The 16387-nt window shown below is 52.1% G+C and overlaps 5 protein-coding genes across 5 annotated transcripts; 2 read left to right on the forward strand and 3 right to left on the reverse strand.

Moving 5' to 3' along the window:
• Positions 1 to 483: 483 nt before the first annotated feature.
• On the reverse strand, positions 484 to 948 carry MIND_01374800 (uncharacterized protein; the record flags this gene model as incomplete). Its single annotated transcript, XM_037370168.1, has 2 exons — positions 484 to 664; positions 713 to 948. The coding sequence occupies 2 exons, from the start codon at positions 946 to 948 to the stop codon at positions 484 to 486; spliced, it is 417 nt and encodes a 138-aa protein (XP_037213169.1).
• A 903-nt stretch (positions 949 to 1851) lies between these two features.
• Positions 1852 to 2611, reverse strand: MIND_01374900 (uncharacterized protein; the record flags this gene model as incomplete). The annotated part of the gene is made up of 4 exons (XM_037370169.1): positions 1852 to 1902; positions 1959 to 2176; positions 2237 to 2485; positions 2548 to 2611. The coding sequence occupies 4 exons, from the start codon at positions 2609 to 2611 to the stop codon at positions 1852 to 1854; spliced, it is 582 nt and encodes a 193-aa protein (XP_037213170.1).
• Positions 2612 to 2919: 308 nt separating this feature from the next.
• MIND_01375000 (uncharacterized protein) lies at positions 2920 to 4196 on the forward strand (the record flags this gene model as incomplete). The annotated part of the gene is made up of 2 exons (XM_037370170.1): positions 2920 to 3259; positions 3304 to 4196. 2 exons carry the CDS (start codon positions 2920 to 2922, stop codon positions 4194 to 4196), a joined length of 1233 nt encoding a protein of 410 aa, XP_037213171.1.
• A 1455-nt stretch (positions 4197 to 5651) lies between these two features.
• MIND_01375100 (uncharacterized protein) lies at positions 5652 to 9118 on the forward strand (the record flags this gene model as incomplete). Its single annotated transcript, XM_037370171.1, has 9 exons — positions 5652 to 6081; positions 6142 to 7102; positions 7260 to 7390; positions 7443 to 7564; positions 7624 to 7681; positions 7718 to 7805; positions 7856 to 8035; positions 8081 to 8126; positions 8173 to 9118. 9 exons carry the CDS (start codon positions 5652 to 5654, stop codon positions 8905 to 8907), a joined length of 2751 nt encoding a protein of 916 aa, XP_037213172.1. The 3' UTR covers positions 8908 to 9118.
• A 1066-nt stretch (positions 9119 to 10184) lies between these two features.
• MIND_01375200 (uncharacterized protein) lies at positions 10185 to 11017 on the reverse strand (the record flags this gene model as incomplete). Its single annotated transcript, XM_037370172.1, has 3 exons — positions 10867 to 11017; positions 10301 to 10811; positions 10185 to 10247 (listed from the first exon to the last, which is right to left on the reverse strand). The coding sequence occupies exons 1-3, from the start codon at positions 10908 to 10910 to the stop codon at positions 10185 to 10187; spliced, it is 618 nt and encodes a 205-aa protein (XP_037213173.1). The 5' UTR covers positions 10911 to 11017.
• Positions 11018 to 16387: the final 5370 nt, after the last annotated feature.

The following is a 16387-nucleotide window of genomic DNA, read 5'->3' on the forward strand; positions in this document are numbered from 1 at the left end:
GTAAAACCTGGCTACAGGTGAGTCGCAGCACCTACCTGGACGTTGACGTGTCAGGTGAGTTGTGCCGCCCTCTTTTGCCCATCGTATCTGAGAGCGGAAGACCCTCGTCGGACATGTCTCTGTCGATAGAATCTGCGCGGTCAGCGAGGATAAGAGGCAGCGCGCGCGCATGGGCGGTGTATGTCAACGAGAATGGATAGCGGATTAGAATTTAGACAGCGAGCCGCGTTTGTCGTTCGGCAGAAGGCATATTGTGTGGGGTCTGTGGACCACGGCGCGTGAGTTTCTGCGCCCAGACCAATCGTTTCGCTCATATTTTTCAAGGGTTAGATATTCTTGCATGTGTTCATACCGCAGAACAAAGAGCGGCCCTTATATATGCAACAATATTGATCAACGAACTGCAATGAACTCGTCTGTCGTTAAATACCGTGTTACAAGCTGAGGGCGTCAAGTATTGCGCCGCTCTCCAGTACACAAAGTCTACTTGGATTCAAAATTCGCCACGTTAGCGTCAGACGGCTCCACAATAGGGCCCCGCTCGACCAGCGCCAACCGATACCGATACACCTCCAGGATGCCTTCCACCGTGAGAGGCCTATTCTTGCTGCGGCAATACGCCGTGCCCAGCGCGATGGTCTTGTCGACGTCTATAAGGCCCTGTCTTCAAGGGGTCAGAACGAGCTCGGCGCAAGCAGCCCAAAGAACTCACTCCTCTGCCTCGTCCCACCGCTTGTCCGTGCCGCGCACGCGCGAGCCAAACACCCTCAGCCGCTCCCACATGCCCTTCGCCAGCTTGTTGCGGTCCATCCCCGGCGTGATGAGATATCCGAGTAGCGCGGGGTTGAGCAAGGCTTGCTTTACTGCAGAGAGCGCGGGCGGCGAGCGCTCGTCGAGGTAGCGCAGCGCGATGCCGTGCGGGCGAAGGAAGGCGTTGAGGGTCTCCATAGGTTGCGTGTGAGATGTCGTCTGTCTTTAATTAGACCACCAGCAGCGGTAAACGGGGAGGAAGTCGTGAGGCGAATGTCCTCGGCATTGACAGCCGCCTTTCAAAGTCCCCCGTGCTCATCTTCCCATACCTTCACCAACCCAAGATCACCTCGTGACACCTCCTCCACACGCAATACCTCTGAAGTGACATGAAAGGAGCGCCGCAGAGGAAGCTTGTGTGCTTTTGGTTGTCGGAAGTAGGATTGGGGATGAGAAGCAAGGCCGGGGGAGCACATTGCAGTACACGGATGGACGGATTCCAGACTCCAATGAAGCAGAGGGTGTAAAGATAACAATGGTAGATTTTAACGATGAGTAGAATGGAGATGACGAGAACAGCAGAGGGCATGGAAATGGGTAACAGCAGAGCAGGTGGAGGGAGAATACGATATAGTATAGTATCGGTAGTGGGATTGGAAGCAATTGGAGCCTCATCTAAAACCGCTTCAAGGACGACGACATACTCACTTGATCAATCAGCGCCCCCTCCGCAACCAGCTCCCCTCCTTTCCGTGCCCCAGTAGATTTCCAGCTTCGCGACCACGCTCGCGATCAAGTCCACTCGCGAATGAAAATGCATCGGGCGGAGCCCTTACACCCCAGTACCATGGGCCAAAGTAGATAGACACCATGTGTGGGTATGGCGGCAGCCTTAGATCCAGTCGATAGAGCCGCAGGATGCGCCATTGAAGAGGAGTACAACAGTTTCGGGGATGGGATGGGAAGGTCCAGCGGGCGGTGGCGAGACAGCCGTCGAAGACACAACCGTGAACAACTTGAAGAGCAGGGGCTGGTCTCGCGGCCTCTCTCTCTCCTCGTCATTTCAAGGTAAAGCAAACGAGAAGCCCAACAGTTTTGTGGTCATGTTTGGCGGGCGAGACATTTGCGAGAGAAGGAAGAAGAAAAATGGATCTTGAATACGCGGAACATCGTCAGCCCCAGCGTGAAGAACACATTAGATAACGCACATTCCAAGCCCACGATTTTCTATATCCAAGGCCCCGCCCTCCCTTGCTCCGTGTTGGTGATCGCCTTGATCTGAAGGTAATTGCAGTCGAAAGTGGTGCCATGCAGAATTCGGGGAAAGGGCCACTGAGCGGGGGGTATTGGGTGAGGGGAGGGGGTGGTGCGTGCTCGATAGTTGCCTGGAAGTGTGTGTGTGGAGAATAAACGGGGAATGGAGCAGCTGGATGGATTGCGGAAAGTATTAGCAACGAGTCTCATGTAGAAATGGTGCTCGACGCACGTTTTAGGCACATGTATATCCCGCGCGGCAGCTCCCAGTGTTCCCACATCCTTGCTGCACGACTGCCAGGGCCACACATCGTTGCGGCATTGTGCGCTGCAGGCACCGGCCTTCCTCCTATCGTTTGCAAATGGCAACGGAAGCGGGGGACTGCAGCCAGTCGAAGGTTAATCGCAGCGAGCGAGAGCCTGGGGGGTATAAAATCGAAGGAGAGTCGATGGATGATGAAGCTTGGAGGAATACTAGTAGCTGCACGATTCGCAGCACGAAGTTAGTGACCACACAAATGACGCGCTTCATGAATAACGCACCTGTTTGCGCCCCCCCAATCCTTCTCTCTATGTCCTTCCACTCATTCTTCACCTGCTCCTCCATCGTCTGCGCCTTGATAGAGGATTTCCGTCTAGTCTAGCTGAAGTAAAGTAACAAGTCAGAAAAGTGGTCTTTGTGGCAGGAAAAGACAAGACGCACGCAGCAAACACAAACCGGATAGCATCGCATGACTCCCCCCGCCGTCCTGAGGCTTGGCATGGTCGAGCAGAGGCACATGAATAGAAGGTGGTCGTGCGGGGAAGAGAGTGTCACACATCATTATTTCTCTCTCAAACGTCAATGTGGCGATACTGCAAGCGCTCGACAGCCTTATACTTATACGGCGCCTCTCCCATGCTGGCTATCAAGACATGCTGTTCCTTCTCGCCACCGTCTTTGCCCACCTCCGCAGCACGAAAGATGAATGTAGCGACATAAACGACTGCCGCCGACTATTCGACATCATCTGGAGCTGCTTGGTTACTATCTTCCTGTGTATCTGGGTGTCTGTGCACCCCAATGTCCCGCCACCGACACCTGCGCGCCCTGGAAAGGGGGCCAGAGTATGGAACCGCGTGAAGTGGAGTCTGCTTGACGGCAATAGACCGTTACTGCACCGATTCAAGCTCATGGTCGTCGCTCTCATTGCGCCGGAGCTCATCATTGGACTGGCCGGGAAGCAGGCAATAATGGCCCATGCTTTTGCTCACGGTGCGTTACTCACGCGCGAAAGCGCATCAACTAACTGTTGGCAGAATACGACGTCTCTTTCACGCACGGGTTCTTCATTGTCATGGGCGGCTTCGTCGACGCCAATGGCCACCCCATCGTCACCAAAAAGCAAATTATGACTGGAAATGTACTGCGAGAAATCAAAGCGGTGCCCGAATCGGAAATCGAGGACAAAAGTAAGGGTGATGCCTTCTCGAAAGGCCTCGCATTTTGTCAAGGCCTCTGGTTTATCGCCCAATGCGTCGCACGGCGGGCCCAGCATCTTCCCCTCGCCGAGCTCGAAGTTGCGACGCTAGCATTTGCTACGATCAACGCTCTCACCTGGGCACTGTGGCTGCCGAAACCACTCGATGTGCGGACCCCGTTCAAGCTGTCTGTGACATCTGTCCCCGCCGGCGAGAGACGCTTATTCCCATATTCCCGTGGCGGCCCAACACCTTTCGAGCGATTTGAGCTGATATTCACAAATTTATACGCGCTGTACGAGTACGACCCTCTATCCAACGTGGCCGTGCCGACTTTCTGGTGTGCAGCCTACGAGGACTTTCAAATCTTCTCTACTGTGCTATCAATGGGCATGGCTGTATGCGCTCAACTTCTGTGTGGCTCGCTCTTTGGCGCAATCCACTGCATTGCGTGGGCCACGGCCTTCCCCTCCATCGCTGAGATGTGGCTGTGGCGCGCAGCAGCGCTCGTCCTTGTCGCGGCACCCCTCATTCTCATCTTTTATGCAGGCCTGGAAATTCAGACAACCCTCATCTCAGATGCTCATTGGCAGGTTGCACTCATTATAGTCGCCAGCACCTACTCGCTTGCTCGCATTATCCTCCTTGTTTTACCCTTATCCACCCTACGTTCCCTGCCTGCTGCAGCCTTCAGAGACGTTGATTGGAGTGTCTACATCCCTCACTTGTGAGCAGAGTAGAAATATATTCTGCAACAGAATACTGCCCAAATAAAATATTTCTCGGAGTTCCTGTCACTCATCCATGCTCTCGCGGCAGGCCCAGTTGCTATAGCGTCGAATTTGAAAGGTACTGCACGAGAGTCAGAATGGGCTCCAAAATCGCGACGGGAGTCCGGCAGGTAAACCAGCGACGCAAACAATTGGTAGGGGAAAATGGTAGTCAAAATGTAACCAGTCTCGGACTCCGACTTCGAAAAATGCATATCAGCTGCACCAGCAGCCTGCAGACACACGACTTCACCGAACCACACCATTTGCTCCCCAAATCGAGAATTGGAGCGGCAAGAGAACGGTGAATATCTTAACAGATGTGGTGCCGCTCATCGGACATAGAGCGAGGACAAGGGATGTGTATTGAAGCGACATTGTAACTATTGTGAATGTACCACCTGAGTGGATTGTTGTGGAGGTGGTAATGGATTTCGGCCCCAGCTTCAAATGGAGGAGGAACGTAATAGCGGTAAGGGATAGGTCGAGTTGCGGTGGATGAAAGGCCTAATGAGCCGGTGAGGAGACAAATAAGACGCATTTCACGCACCCGCTCAGCCCTTAGATTTGGCCCAATGCTTTTGAGAAAGCCTCGGACCCCCCTGCTCTCTGTTTACGACAAGATGAAGGCTGTGTATGCAGTCTGACGACTGAAGTTAGCATAGCAAATGAGACGAAGATGGAGAGAAACGCACCGTTGGCCACACATACGCGCTAACAGGAAGCATCCTCCGCTTCAGACCACACAGAGCTACCTCCCGCCATATTTCGACATTTTTCCCTCCTCGATTAGTCAAGCGACATTCTACGGGTAGACGCTCTGTCTCCCGTTACTGCGGTATTGCGTGGTCCATAGAGCGTAGAGAGTTGCTAAAGATGGTGTTGTGGCGAAGGGTAGCATGTTATTGGCCTCAGATGGATGGGGGACTGGTCTGCGAAACGTCGTCAGCAAGCAGGGACAGAGGAGAGGCTTGCGGACGCACCTTGGCCCCGTTGACCCATTTACCCGTCCACATCCTACCGTGAAACAGCTGCCGTACCGCATGGCTGCCGTCGAGCAAGAGTCTGGCAAGAAACAGGCGGTTAGTAGTAAAGTGAAAAAGGCAAAGGTGCTGACGTGCCTGGCCGCGGACGCTGTTACCCAGCGTGTCTTCCTTCTTCGCGTCAGCTACATCCAAAGCAGGACGTGCGTTGTTGAGCCAGCACGCTTCGCTGGCGCCTGTTGGAGGTAGAGGAAAGAGGGAAGAGAGAAGATCGTCATCTTCCGCGTCACACCGGAGTCCCAGCCGAAGATCTTGACTTTTACTTTCGTCTGCGACAACTGGCCCGAGCGCCGGTACATTCTTGGCTGTTGCCCATGGCTCTGGTGCCACCAGCCGTCGAACCTACTCCTCGCCAAAGACGCGTGAAATCCTCATGGTTGCCATCCCTGGTCCAGTGTCTATATGTCTTGTCAACGACTCAATGGCTCCGCAATGCTTTTCCTCTTGGCTCTCACATCTTCCGTGGTCGCGCCTCCCGCTTATTGCTCCCAGCTCGCGGAAGCACAACTTCCAGCGCTCCCTAACTGCAGCGACACGCGCACCCTCTTCGACATCATCCAAGGCTGCCTCACAACGTTGTTCGCCTGCGTGTGGGTGGCCGTCCATCCAAACATTCCACCTCCGCCACCCGCCGCGCTTCACGGACGACCTGGGCTCTGGGCTACAGTCAAATGGCACGTTCTGGATAACACTGGACCCCTGCAACGCCGTCTTACCCTCATGGCTGTCGCGCTCGTCGCCCCGGAGCTCATCTTTGGCTTTTGCGCTGCGGCAGCGCTTAATGGCCCATCATTTCGCAAAACGTGCGTGCAATTAATTACTCTTGTCTTTTTCTGCTGATAACTAGCTACAAACTTCTGCAGAGTATGATATCTCGCTCACTCACGGCTTCTTCATTGTCATGGGCGGTTTCGTCGACTCCACTGGGCATCCTATTGTCACCCACGCGCAGCTCAAATCGCCCTCTGTTCTCGCAGAAATCAAAGCCGTCTCACGCTCGACGATCGAAGACAAGAGCAAAGGCGACCTGTTTTCGAAAGGGATTGCGCTTTGCCAGGCGATATGGTTTGTTGCCCAATGCCTCTCCCGCCGCTCGGAACATATTGCGATCTCCCAACTCGAAATCTCCACACTCGCGTTTGCAGCGGTCACCGTATGCACTCGACTTGTTTGGTGGGGGAAGCCTCTTGGGGTTAAAGAGCCCGTCCGTCTCAGCACAGCGGCGCCTGTTGTACAGCCAAAATCACAGAATTTGGTTGCAGAAAACGTTGTACAACCACTCATTGCTCATCTCGAGGACTTGGGAAGGAATGCACTCGAAAATCCCCCGCCCCAGCAAAACTCAAACGTCAAAATTGAAAACGACGTCTTGAGTCATGTCCTGCACGCAATACTCGGTGGTCAGATTGACTACGACCCCAGCCTGTCGTACCACGTCCCCACATTCTGGTGTGCAGCGGACGACGAATGGCCGCTCAGTTATCAGGCCACATGCGCCATCCTCGAGTTGTTGTGCGGCTCTTTCTTTGGTGCGCTCCATTGTGCCGCCTGGTCGTCACAATTCCCTAGCACGGCCGAGCTCAAACTGTGGCGCCTGTCCGCCTTCTCAATTGCTGTCATCCCCGGCGTCCCCAGCATTGTTCTGCTGCTCATCATCCCGGTCAAGTTGAACTACGGGGACGCGCTCCCTAACTGGGTGAATGAAATCCTCGCAGTGTTCGCATTTCTCTCCATGCCCCCCTTTCTTGCCGGCATCCTCCTCTACTGCTTTGCCCGGATTTTGCTCCTGGTTCTGATGCTTACAACACTGCGCGCATTACCCACGTCTGCGTTTGCGCAGATTAATTGGGGCGTGTATATACCACATTTGTAGCATTGAACTTGACTCGGAAGAATACACACTGGCATAGACTGAAGAACTAGAGAGTGGCGGTCATATAGGCGCCCAAAGCCGGGGAGGAATCTGATTATCTGAATCAAGATTGGCGCGTGACACTTCTTCTTCCGCTCCCCCACCACGGCTAGCTACTTTGTCCTCCCGCCCTTTGCAACCCGTCCTTCCTCTCCCCCACACATCCGCCCTCGTCATACGCAAGCCCTCGGAACCATTTAGTGTGTTGGACAACCAGCAACACGATGGCTTACTGACTGCCCGCTTGTCCAGGCCAGCGGTCGCCTCCTGGCTCATGTGACGTGGCGCCAGTGCCACAAAAGTCGATAACGGGGTACTTCGAGAAGAATGGGGCCTGTACCATTGAGCGGGATGAGCAGATAATGGTCTTCTTGGTGCGTCAAAACACGACCTTTTCCTCCCCCATTCTTCGTCTGACGTGTTCTTGCCGCAGATGTCCCCCGCCACTCTCCTCTGCCGCCTCAACCCGCTCGACACCGCTCCCTCAGCTCGTTTCTGAGCGGCATATCGCTTCCTCGCCCCGCCAGCTGTTGGACGACAACGAATATCGACAACGGAGCCAGAGATATATGTAGCAGGACTCGGACTGAAAGCCCGTCGCAAGCTGACTGTATGGTGCGTGGCCTTCTTTCGCATTGGCCATACCACTCATGTCCGTTCTGTAGGAAGCGCGAGACATCCTTTCGTCACGCAAGTAGTCAAGACTCAAGTGGAATTGAGATGACGGCGTCAATCGTCCTCGCAGGTCCTTTCGTCTCGCCAGCAATATCTATGCTTCCAGGCAAGCCTAAGATACCAGCATCGGGACCGTATCAAGAACTGAAGGGTGTCAACGAGTGGCAAGGGTGCGAGCCAAGAATCGAATGGTGTCGATGCCGCCGATATGCCAGAGCGCATGAATGGCTGGGGTCGGAGGAAATGTCTGGACGGCGGCAGGTGTGTTATTCGTCCACATTCATGGTCGTCGTGCTCATTCTGGTAGCTCCCGCGCAATGCCGCCCCGACTCCGTCTTCATACATCGTTTCCTTTTGCGCCAAACTGTCTCCCGACTACGACCATACCGCCTCATCTTCGCTGTCGCAAACACGACTCCCCGCACGCCATCACCACTTCTTTCGCCCCGAATATTGCACCAACAACCTCTCGCTCGACTACATTTGCCCCCGACTTAAGAGAAGACAATCATCGTCAACGGGAGACACCGATAGCTCGCCCGCGTTATCCTCCGACATCTATACACCTCCCCAAGTGCCCTCCCTTCCTGTTCGAAGCCTCCGCGCATGCACCGCCGACACCAGCGACCCTTCTTCCGGATGTCACACTCGTCACGTCACACTCAGGCCCCGACTTTGCAGCGCTGCCCATGCCCCACATACGCGTATATCCAGTGTATCCGGTGGTGCAGTACCGCTATGTTGTGCCACTCAATTCTTTCCGGGCGACGATGTGCCCGGGAAGGCCCTCGTCGACACCGTTTTCTCCGACGTCGCTTCAAAGACTGTCAAAGTCTTTTTCGCCAGACCTGGGCAATACGCGGTGGATATTGTTGTGCGCGGGCACGCAATCTTCTGCCTTTCGATGTCGTGGGGAAGAATTCTGCCTCCCGCCATTCCTTGGGCCTTGCGTTGGCCCGGTCATCGTCACCCGCCTTGCAAAAGTTGCCAGCGGCCAAGGGCGTTCAGCCTGTTTGCCAATCAAGGATTGTGGGCGATATGACGGTATGCTTCTCGCGGTTTTGGAGAGTTGCAGCAGATGTCATGCTGGCGATGGCGTTGGATTGGCTAGCATGCTATGGCTGACATTGGCTGTTGGGCCGGTTTTTGCTACCTTCGATGCCGTTTGTGCTCTCAATACTTTCTGTCCTTTACTATGCGCTTTTGGTGTACCGACTGGCATGTATCTGAGCCGTATTCAGCTGCATATGTATGTAAGATTGCAACTCAGATTCCATTCCATACCCTGGGTCAAAAACCACTGCAATCAAACAAATCTCAGGACTAAGAAGAGTGGCCCGCGTAGATCCAAGTCCGCTGTCCACCAGCAGGAACACGAGCGCCCGGCGCCAGTTCCCTCTCCTCTACCGGAGGCGCACGCTCGCCCAGTTGAATCTAAAATCATTCCCATCAGTCAACTCTCGCAAGAACCACAACATAAAACACGCACCCAGCCGGCGCGGTCACGCAGCCCGTATTCTTCTTGCTGCTCGCCTGCTCGCCGTTCGCTCACCCGAATCAACATCGCCGCCGGTCGTTGACTCCGGATCCCTTCGGGCTGCGTTAGTGGCAAGCACTGTGCCGCCGCCGCATCACATGCCGAGCGAGATCATGATTCGTTTCCCCTTGCAACGACCGTGTTCGACACTGAATATAATATGAGGATTGCATGAACAATATGCGGGAGATAATCACCTACCCTACGGGCCTGCCGACAGAAGCCTTTGCTCTACACGTTCGCGACGATTCGAGGGTTGCTGGAGTGGAATTCCGTTCCCGTCGTTCACAAACTACTAAAGAAGCACCTCCAGTATGGGCGAAACATGTACAGCCCTGGTGTGTTCTGCAAAGCCAGGTTGTGTGGGCATAAGACGAGCGCCAGCGTGACGCGCTGTAAGTGGATGAACACGACTGAAGAACCGGGATTGAGCCTGAGGGCATGGGGGAATAGATGGAGCGTTGCTCGACCAACTTATCGTGGTTCTCTACGCATACTGTAAGCGTGAAACGACACTGTCGGAAAGAGTATTGCTGGGGGCTGTGATGCCAATAGAAAGGCAAGCAGTATCGCAAACAGCTTGACGAGCGGGAGTATATAGTATGTCGATTAAAACACGCAGGAAATGTGGAGCTAAAATAGATAAGTACAAGAGAGATGAAAGAGTGGTAAGCTTTACTCGCCTCGATATCTCGTCAAGCCACAATAAACTCCCTCCCTCCTACATAGTCCGGCGAGCGAAGATTGGTGCGCAGGTCTGAGCTGGTGTGTGATGCACTGCTTCACGGAGAAGCATTGACGCACATCCATGCTCTCAGGCCGCAGGCTTTCGCCAGATCGAAACACTGTCTGGCCAGTCAAGCGGGGCAAATCATTCTTCAAAGCACTTAGAACGCACGCTGTTCTCCCAGGATCCGCCGTCCCAGCGGCTTCCCGAGCCGTCCAAACGAGTTGGCGTCTCCGCTTGCCAGTCGTAGCGCAAATGTCTGCTGTCGTTGTCGAAGACGGGGATGCCGCAGCGGTCACGGTGTGGAAGGGTGAACGCGGGTGGCGATCGTGCCCGCGGAGCAGAGCTGTTACTAGCGAGGCAGGCTGGAAGGATATGCGTGAGCAGAGACTCCCAATTAGTATTGGCGCGCACCCATGCTCTCAGGCTGAAGATTTCCGTGACGGAACTGTTTGGCCAGTCAAGCAGGGAATAAACATCGAAGGCACTTGAAAGCACACGCTGCTCTCTCCCAGTGTCCGCCCCAGCGGCTTCCCAATCCCTCCACACGAGTTGGCGTCTGCGCTTGCCAGTCGTAGCGCGAATGACTGCTCTTGTAAATCTCGTTGTCGAAGACGGGGATGTCGCAGCGGTGTGGAAGGGTGAATGCGGGCGGCCATTGTGCCCGCGGGAAGTGAACAAGCTGGAAGCGTATGGGTGAGCAGAGACATTCAATGGGCAGCGCTCAGAATACACACTTCGACACCCAAGATTTCGCCTCTGCACTTGTGCCGTCACCCATGTCTCTCTCTCTCGGTACTCTAGAGTTGGCCTGCAGGCCTCTTTGGCGATGCGTGGATCGTGAAAGGCCGGCTCGTGGGCATTCTGAGCCACGGCATTGACCGAGGGTGGTGGAGATGAAGAGAGAGTGATGACGTGTGACACGCGACGATCTTCGTTGACAACAACTTCCACCAGACCGCAGAAAAGTCTCTTCCCGTTCTTGTTCTAATCTTGGGCAGCTCTGCACTTGGGTGCCTCGAGTCCTCCGTAAGTCATGTTCCAACCTTTGCTCTGTTCACCGCTTGACCGTCAAGATTGCTTCAGCTTTTTTGTCATGTCTGGCCGCGATCCTGTCCAGGCGCTCTCGTTCTTCCGTGCCCCTCGCCGACCAGAACCTCCTCTTGATGGTGCAATCATCTCTCAACTCAGAGACGAGGCAGAGCAGGTCAAAAAGACGATTCATAAACTGAAAACCCAGCTACAAATCCTCGAGGACCGTCTCGAAGCGCTCCAAGACGACCTATCTACTGTCGTCTACCCAATCAACACTCTCCCTGCCGAAATACTCTGCCACATCTTTGCGGCAGCAGTATCGTCTTCACATTCCCTCGACGTTAACCGCATGCTACTACGAATTACCGCTGTCTGCCAACGCTGGCGGCGGACTGCTGTCGCGGACCCGCACCTTTGGACGCGCACCTCCTACTCAATCAACGGGGGCAAGCGACACACTCTCTCCGAGCACTTCTTGCGGCGCGCACAAGGACTGCCGATTGCGTTCTCGATTCCCGAAGACAACGCGGACAACCTCCCTCGATGCATATTTGACTCTGCTTCTCAATGGGTGGAAGCATCCCTGTCCTGCATCAAGTGGCCTTTCAACTGGGCGGCTCCCGATTCAGACACGCCAAATGCACACCTCGACTTTCCGCTGCTGACCAAGTTCGTGTTTGATGTTTGGAGCATGATCGAAACCGGCGAGAACCCCGTATTCATGAATGCCCCCAGTCTCCGAGAGCTGTCCATCAGCATTCCCAGCCTGGTCTTGCCGCTTTCATTCCCCACCCATCAACTGCAAAAACTGACCATCCTTCGTCCAGCCACGTATACTGAAATCCTCACTCTCCTCACTTATCTGGAAGCGCTGGAGGAGCTGTCGCTCCCTTCACTCTTCGAAGAAGCAGACCTACCAGCCTCTAACTTACTCCTGCCCTGCTTGTCAACTTTGTCGCTGGTGGTCGACGACAGCACTTCCATTTTCGACCACCTCCTCTTGCCTGCCCTAACAACTCTCTGCCTCTCCGACCTCGATGATTTCATCATCGAGTCCTCTATCGACCCCGGTGTCCTGCGTTCCGCTGCGACTGTGACCTCGCTGTCTCTCCTCACGCCGACCAGCTACGCCGCCTTCCATGCTCTCCTCACCTCACACACGGTCCACCCAGTCAAACATCTGACCGTGACCGCATTTCCCATGAGCCGCGACGAGGAACAGAAGTGCTCCACGTCTCTGGCCGAGCTGAGCCTCCTCTCCAACCTCGAATCGTTCGCCCTCGTCATCCCCGCCTCCACGCCAGCCCCGGTCAACATCCGTCCGTTCCTGGACGGAATCGCCATGCGTGCAGCCGCGGCGGACATGTCTTCCGACCCTGTTCAGCGCAAACTGAAGCTCGCGCGCTTTGTCGTCGAGTTTGCGCCATGTGGTATTCCGGACGCGGACATCCGCGACTTGCAGCACCTGCAGAGAACGTTTGGCGTCGAAGTTGTGATGCCAAATGGCCATCCAACACGGAAATCCTGGGAGTGCAAGAAGCTGAAAGACTGGGGTGTTGACCAATAATATGCTTGAGTTGTTGTACAACATTAGATATATAAAGATGCTTCAATTCTTGGTCCATAAACAGAGAAAAATGTAGTGATAAAGGAAAAGAGACTAGCAAAAAACTTGGATAGAGTATCGTTGGATTGGTTCTAAACCGGTGGCACCAGACGTGAAGGCCGACGATGGTGAGACAGCATGCTCAAGCAGACATTCTCCATCATCTCCATAACCCCTGATCTTCATGATGGAACACCCTTTCGAGCCTGGATACTGCTATGCAGCGCGAAGCCTACATGCCCGTTGTTGTTTCCCAGAAGATGTGCTCGATAAAGACCCCCCGCTTTGACAGCGGAAGCCATAGCTGCTGTACCGGGAGAGATACATCGAGATCTTTGGCGTGTCGGTCGGCTGCCCAGAAAACGTGCTCGACGAAAGGCGCATCGGCAAACGTTGGAGAACGGACCCGCCGATGACGGTCAAAATGCGCCAGGGAAAAGATTAGACGTGAGGGGTATGATGTTTGGCAGAAGGAGACACTGCTTGTACACCTTAACGCAATGTTTTCGCCCTGCTGCAAGATGGTCTGTTGCGTGGCCGACTTGAGTGACCAGGCGGCAAAAAACGACATCTGCGCATGTCTGGCTTTGAAGACAGAGGAAGGGCATGAGGACGAGGGGGTATTGATTGAACTCGACGGGAAGCAGCCTGAGATACACTCGATTGAGCGTCGCAATCGTCGAGATGTATTGAGAGTAAATCGACGGCCTTCCGGCGGCGGAGGCCGGCGTGGCACGTGATCTGGCCGTTTTGGGAAGGATGGCCGAAAGCTGACGCGGATGGCGGAGGTGGCAAGCGCGGGCAATGGGGATGGAGGCGGAGGTGGAGGAGGTGAATAGGAAGAGGAGGAATGGGAGATTGGTGAGTTGCATGTTCGTTTGCTTGTTCGTTTGGCCTTGGATTCGAGTCATAATCGGCCAGGCAGTCATCCACCTCGAGGTCGGCGGGGAAGAGCAAATGCTTTACGCGGGTGCAGATGAGGGGAGTTTTGCATTTGTAGTTGGCATGGGTTCAGCGCTGAAAAGACTCCTCGCTTTCAGCCTTCCTTGTCCGCGACGACCCAATCTAACACCTATAGTGCCCGCTTATCCCCTCTAGTTAGAGGGGCAAGGGGGGGGGGGGTTCTCCCTCTAACTAGAGGGGTTTAACGCGATTGCCTATGCTTTCTTAAACTTCCTTGTGAGTGTTAGTGGACATCCTGCTCAGCGGAGGCCCAAGTCCTCAGAGGTTAGTGGACTCATCATGAGTGTTGGTGACACCACACTCGCAGCTATCTTCCTCAGCCATCAAACCTCTTTCCAGCTGTGATCCCGACACTACCCGACCCCCCGCCCACTGTCCCGATCTGATGGCGCATCAAAAGATCAAAGTTGTGCGCTTCATTTAGATAAGCCTAGATGTATCAATAAAAATTGAATATCTAAAATATTAAGGAAGATATAAGACTTTTGATCTAATGATCTGCGATCATAAAATCAAAATTGTAAAGAAGGTAATTCTAGCCAGTAATGTAAAGAAATCAAGTTGAAATTCATTCTCTCTAATAAAATATAGGCTTATGATGTATGTAATATGTTCACTGAAGTTAGTGGACAACATATGTATATAGATAGGTATATAGGAAGTTTCTGGACATATATCCATACTATAGGTTATTATGACTATTCATATACCATATTGAAGCCCTTTCATAATGATTTCATTGAGCAGTTATCTACTAACTTTTCTAGACACAGGCTACAAGTTGGTAGACAGATGTCATATATAGTAGTAGGTAGGGTAGGTTCATATATGCTACTAAATGATCCGGATATTAGATACTAAATTTAACGAGGTATAATGAGATTATAGATTCTATAATGCCTTTCCCTCTCTAAAATACCATAGAAATAGCTACTGCCACTACTATGAGTATGCTTTCTTGAGTCTATAACTAACTCTATCACGCAGGCACTATATGTAGTAGCAGTTCATGAGATGTAGCATATCATAATATCTTCACTGAAGGTGTCCACTAACTTCCTAGATACAGAAGTTAGTGGACACCCCGTCTATATTAATCAGTAGGTATAGGTTATGTACTCTACTAGATATCTTGGATATCATGTACAAGATGATATATGATGATGTACTATCCCCACTGTATCATAGTGGCCCAACTTGGCTAGTGTGTCCACTAACTTCCAGGGTACAGAAGTTAGTGGACACTCAACTCAGTATATTAATCAGTATGTACAGAGATACCCTAGCAGATACCTTGAATATCATGTACATGATGATATATGATGGTGTACTATCCCCACTGTATCATAGTAGCCCAACTTGGCTACTGTGTCCACTAACTTCCAGGGTACAGAAGTTAGTGGACACTCAGTATATTAATTGGTCTATACTGGGGTATGTACCTGGCCAGATACTTGGTGTATAGGATAGTATATGGTTGTGTACTACGCTACTGTATCATAGTATCCCAACTGGAGGTGTCTACTAACTTCCTAGGTATGGTGTCCACTAACTTCTATACCTAGGAAGTTAGTGGACACCTCAGTATATTAATTGGTGTGTGGAGGGGTGTGAACTTTACCACATACCTTGGTATACAATTGGTGTACAGGATGGTATATGGCTGTATACTACCCCACTGTATTATAGTATCCCAACTGGAGGTGTCCACTAACTTTAGTACCTAGTGTCCACTAACTTCCATACCCTAGAAGTTAGTGGACACCCAGTCTATATCAATTAGTATGTATAGGGTGTGTACTCTACCAAATATCTGGAATATGATGTACGGGATGATATATGGCGGTATACTCTCCCCACTGTATCATATGGCCCAACCCAGCTAGTGTGTCCACTAACTTCTATACCCCGGAAGTTAGTGGACACCGGCTGTATGCTTCAGGCTATATACATCTATTAAATCCTGTGAGTTTCTCCTGAGGATAAATATAGTATTGCTCACAATAACTTTTGAAAGTCAGTAGAACCAATTAGCAGTGCATAAATAATTCTGTAAAGCTCAAGATGTACTCTCAGGTTGGAAGTCCTAAGTGTATCATATACATCTAAGTCAATTGTGATTTTGTTGAGAAACCGGGCGCATGATTTTATTTGGAATTAGATTTGACCCAGTATTGCTCCTGTTATTGACCCATTGATGTGCAACGACATTTTTGTTAGTGGACACCAAACTATTATTGGTGCATAAATAATGGTCTTAGAGCTCATCTAAACTCTCAAAACAGATGTACTAGGTATACTACACACATCTATTTTGATTCTGACTTTGTCAAGAAAATAGATACATGATTTTACCTTGGTTCAGAACTTGAATTGCAAAGGCATATTGCGTTCACACTAATTTTCACATATCTCTCGGAATCGCTTACAAATTGATACACATCATCGGGCATGTATTCGAATCAATATGCTGCAAACCCCATACGATTTGACCTAGTATTGCTTCTGTTATTAACCAATTGATGTGCAACGACATTTTTGTTAGTGGACGCCAAACTATTATTGGTGCATAAATAATGGTCTTAGAGCTCATCTAAACTCTCAAAACAGATGTACTAGGTATACTACATACATCTATTTCGATTCTGACTTTG

The sequence above is a fragment of the Mycena indigotica genome (genome assembly GCF_014461135.1).
Source record: "Mycena indigotica strain 171206Taipei chromosome Unknown Mind.scaff0017, whole genome shotgun sequence".
NCBI classification, from domain to species: Eukaryota; Fungi; Basidiomycota; class Agaricomycetes; order Agaricales; family Mycenaceae; genus Mycena; species Mycena indigotica.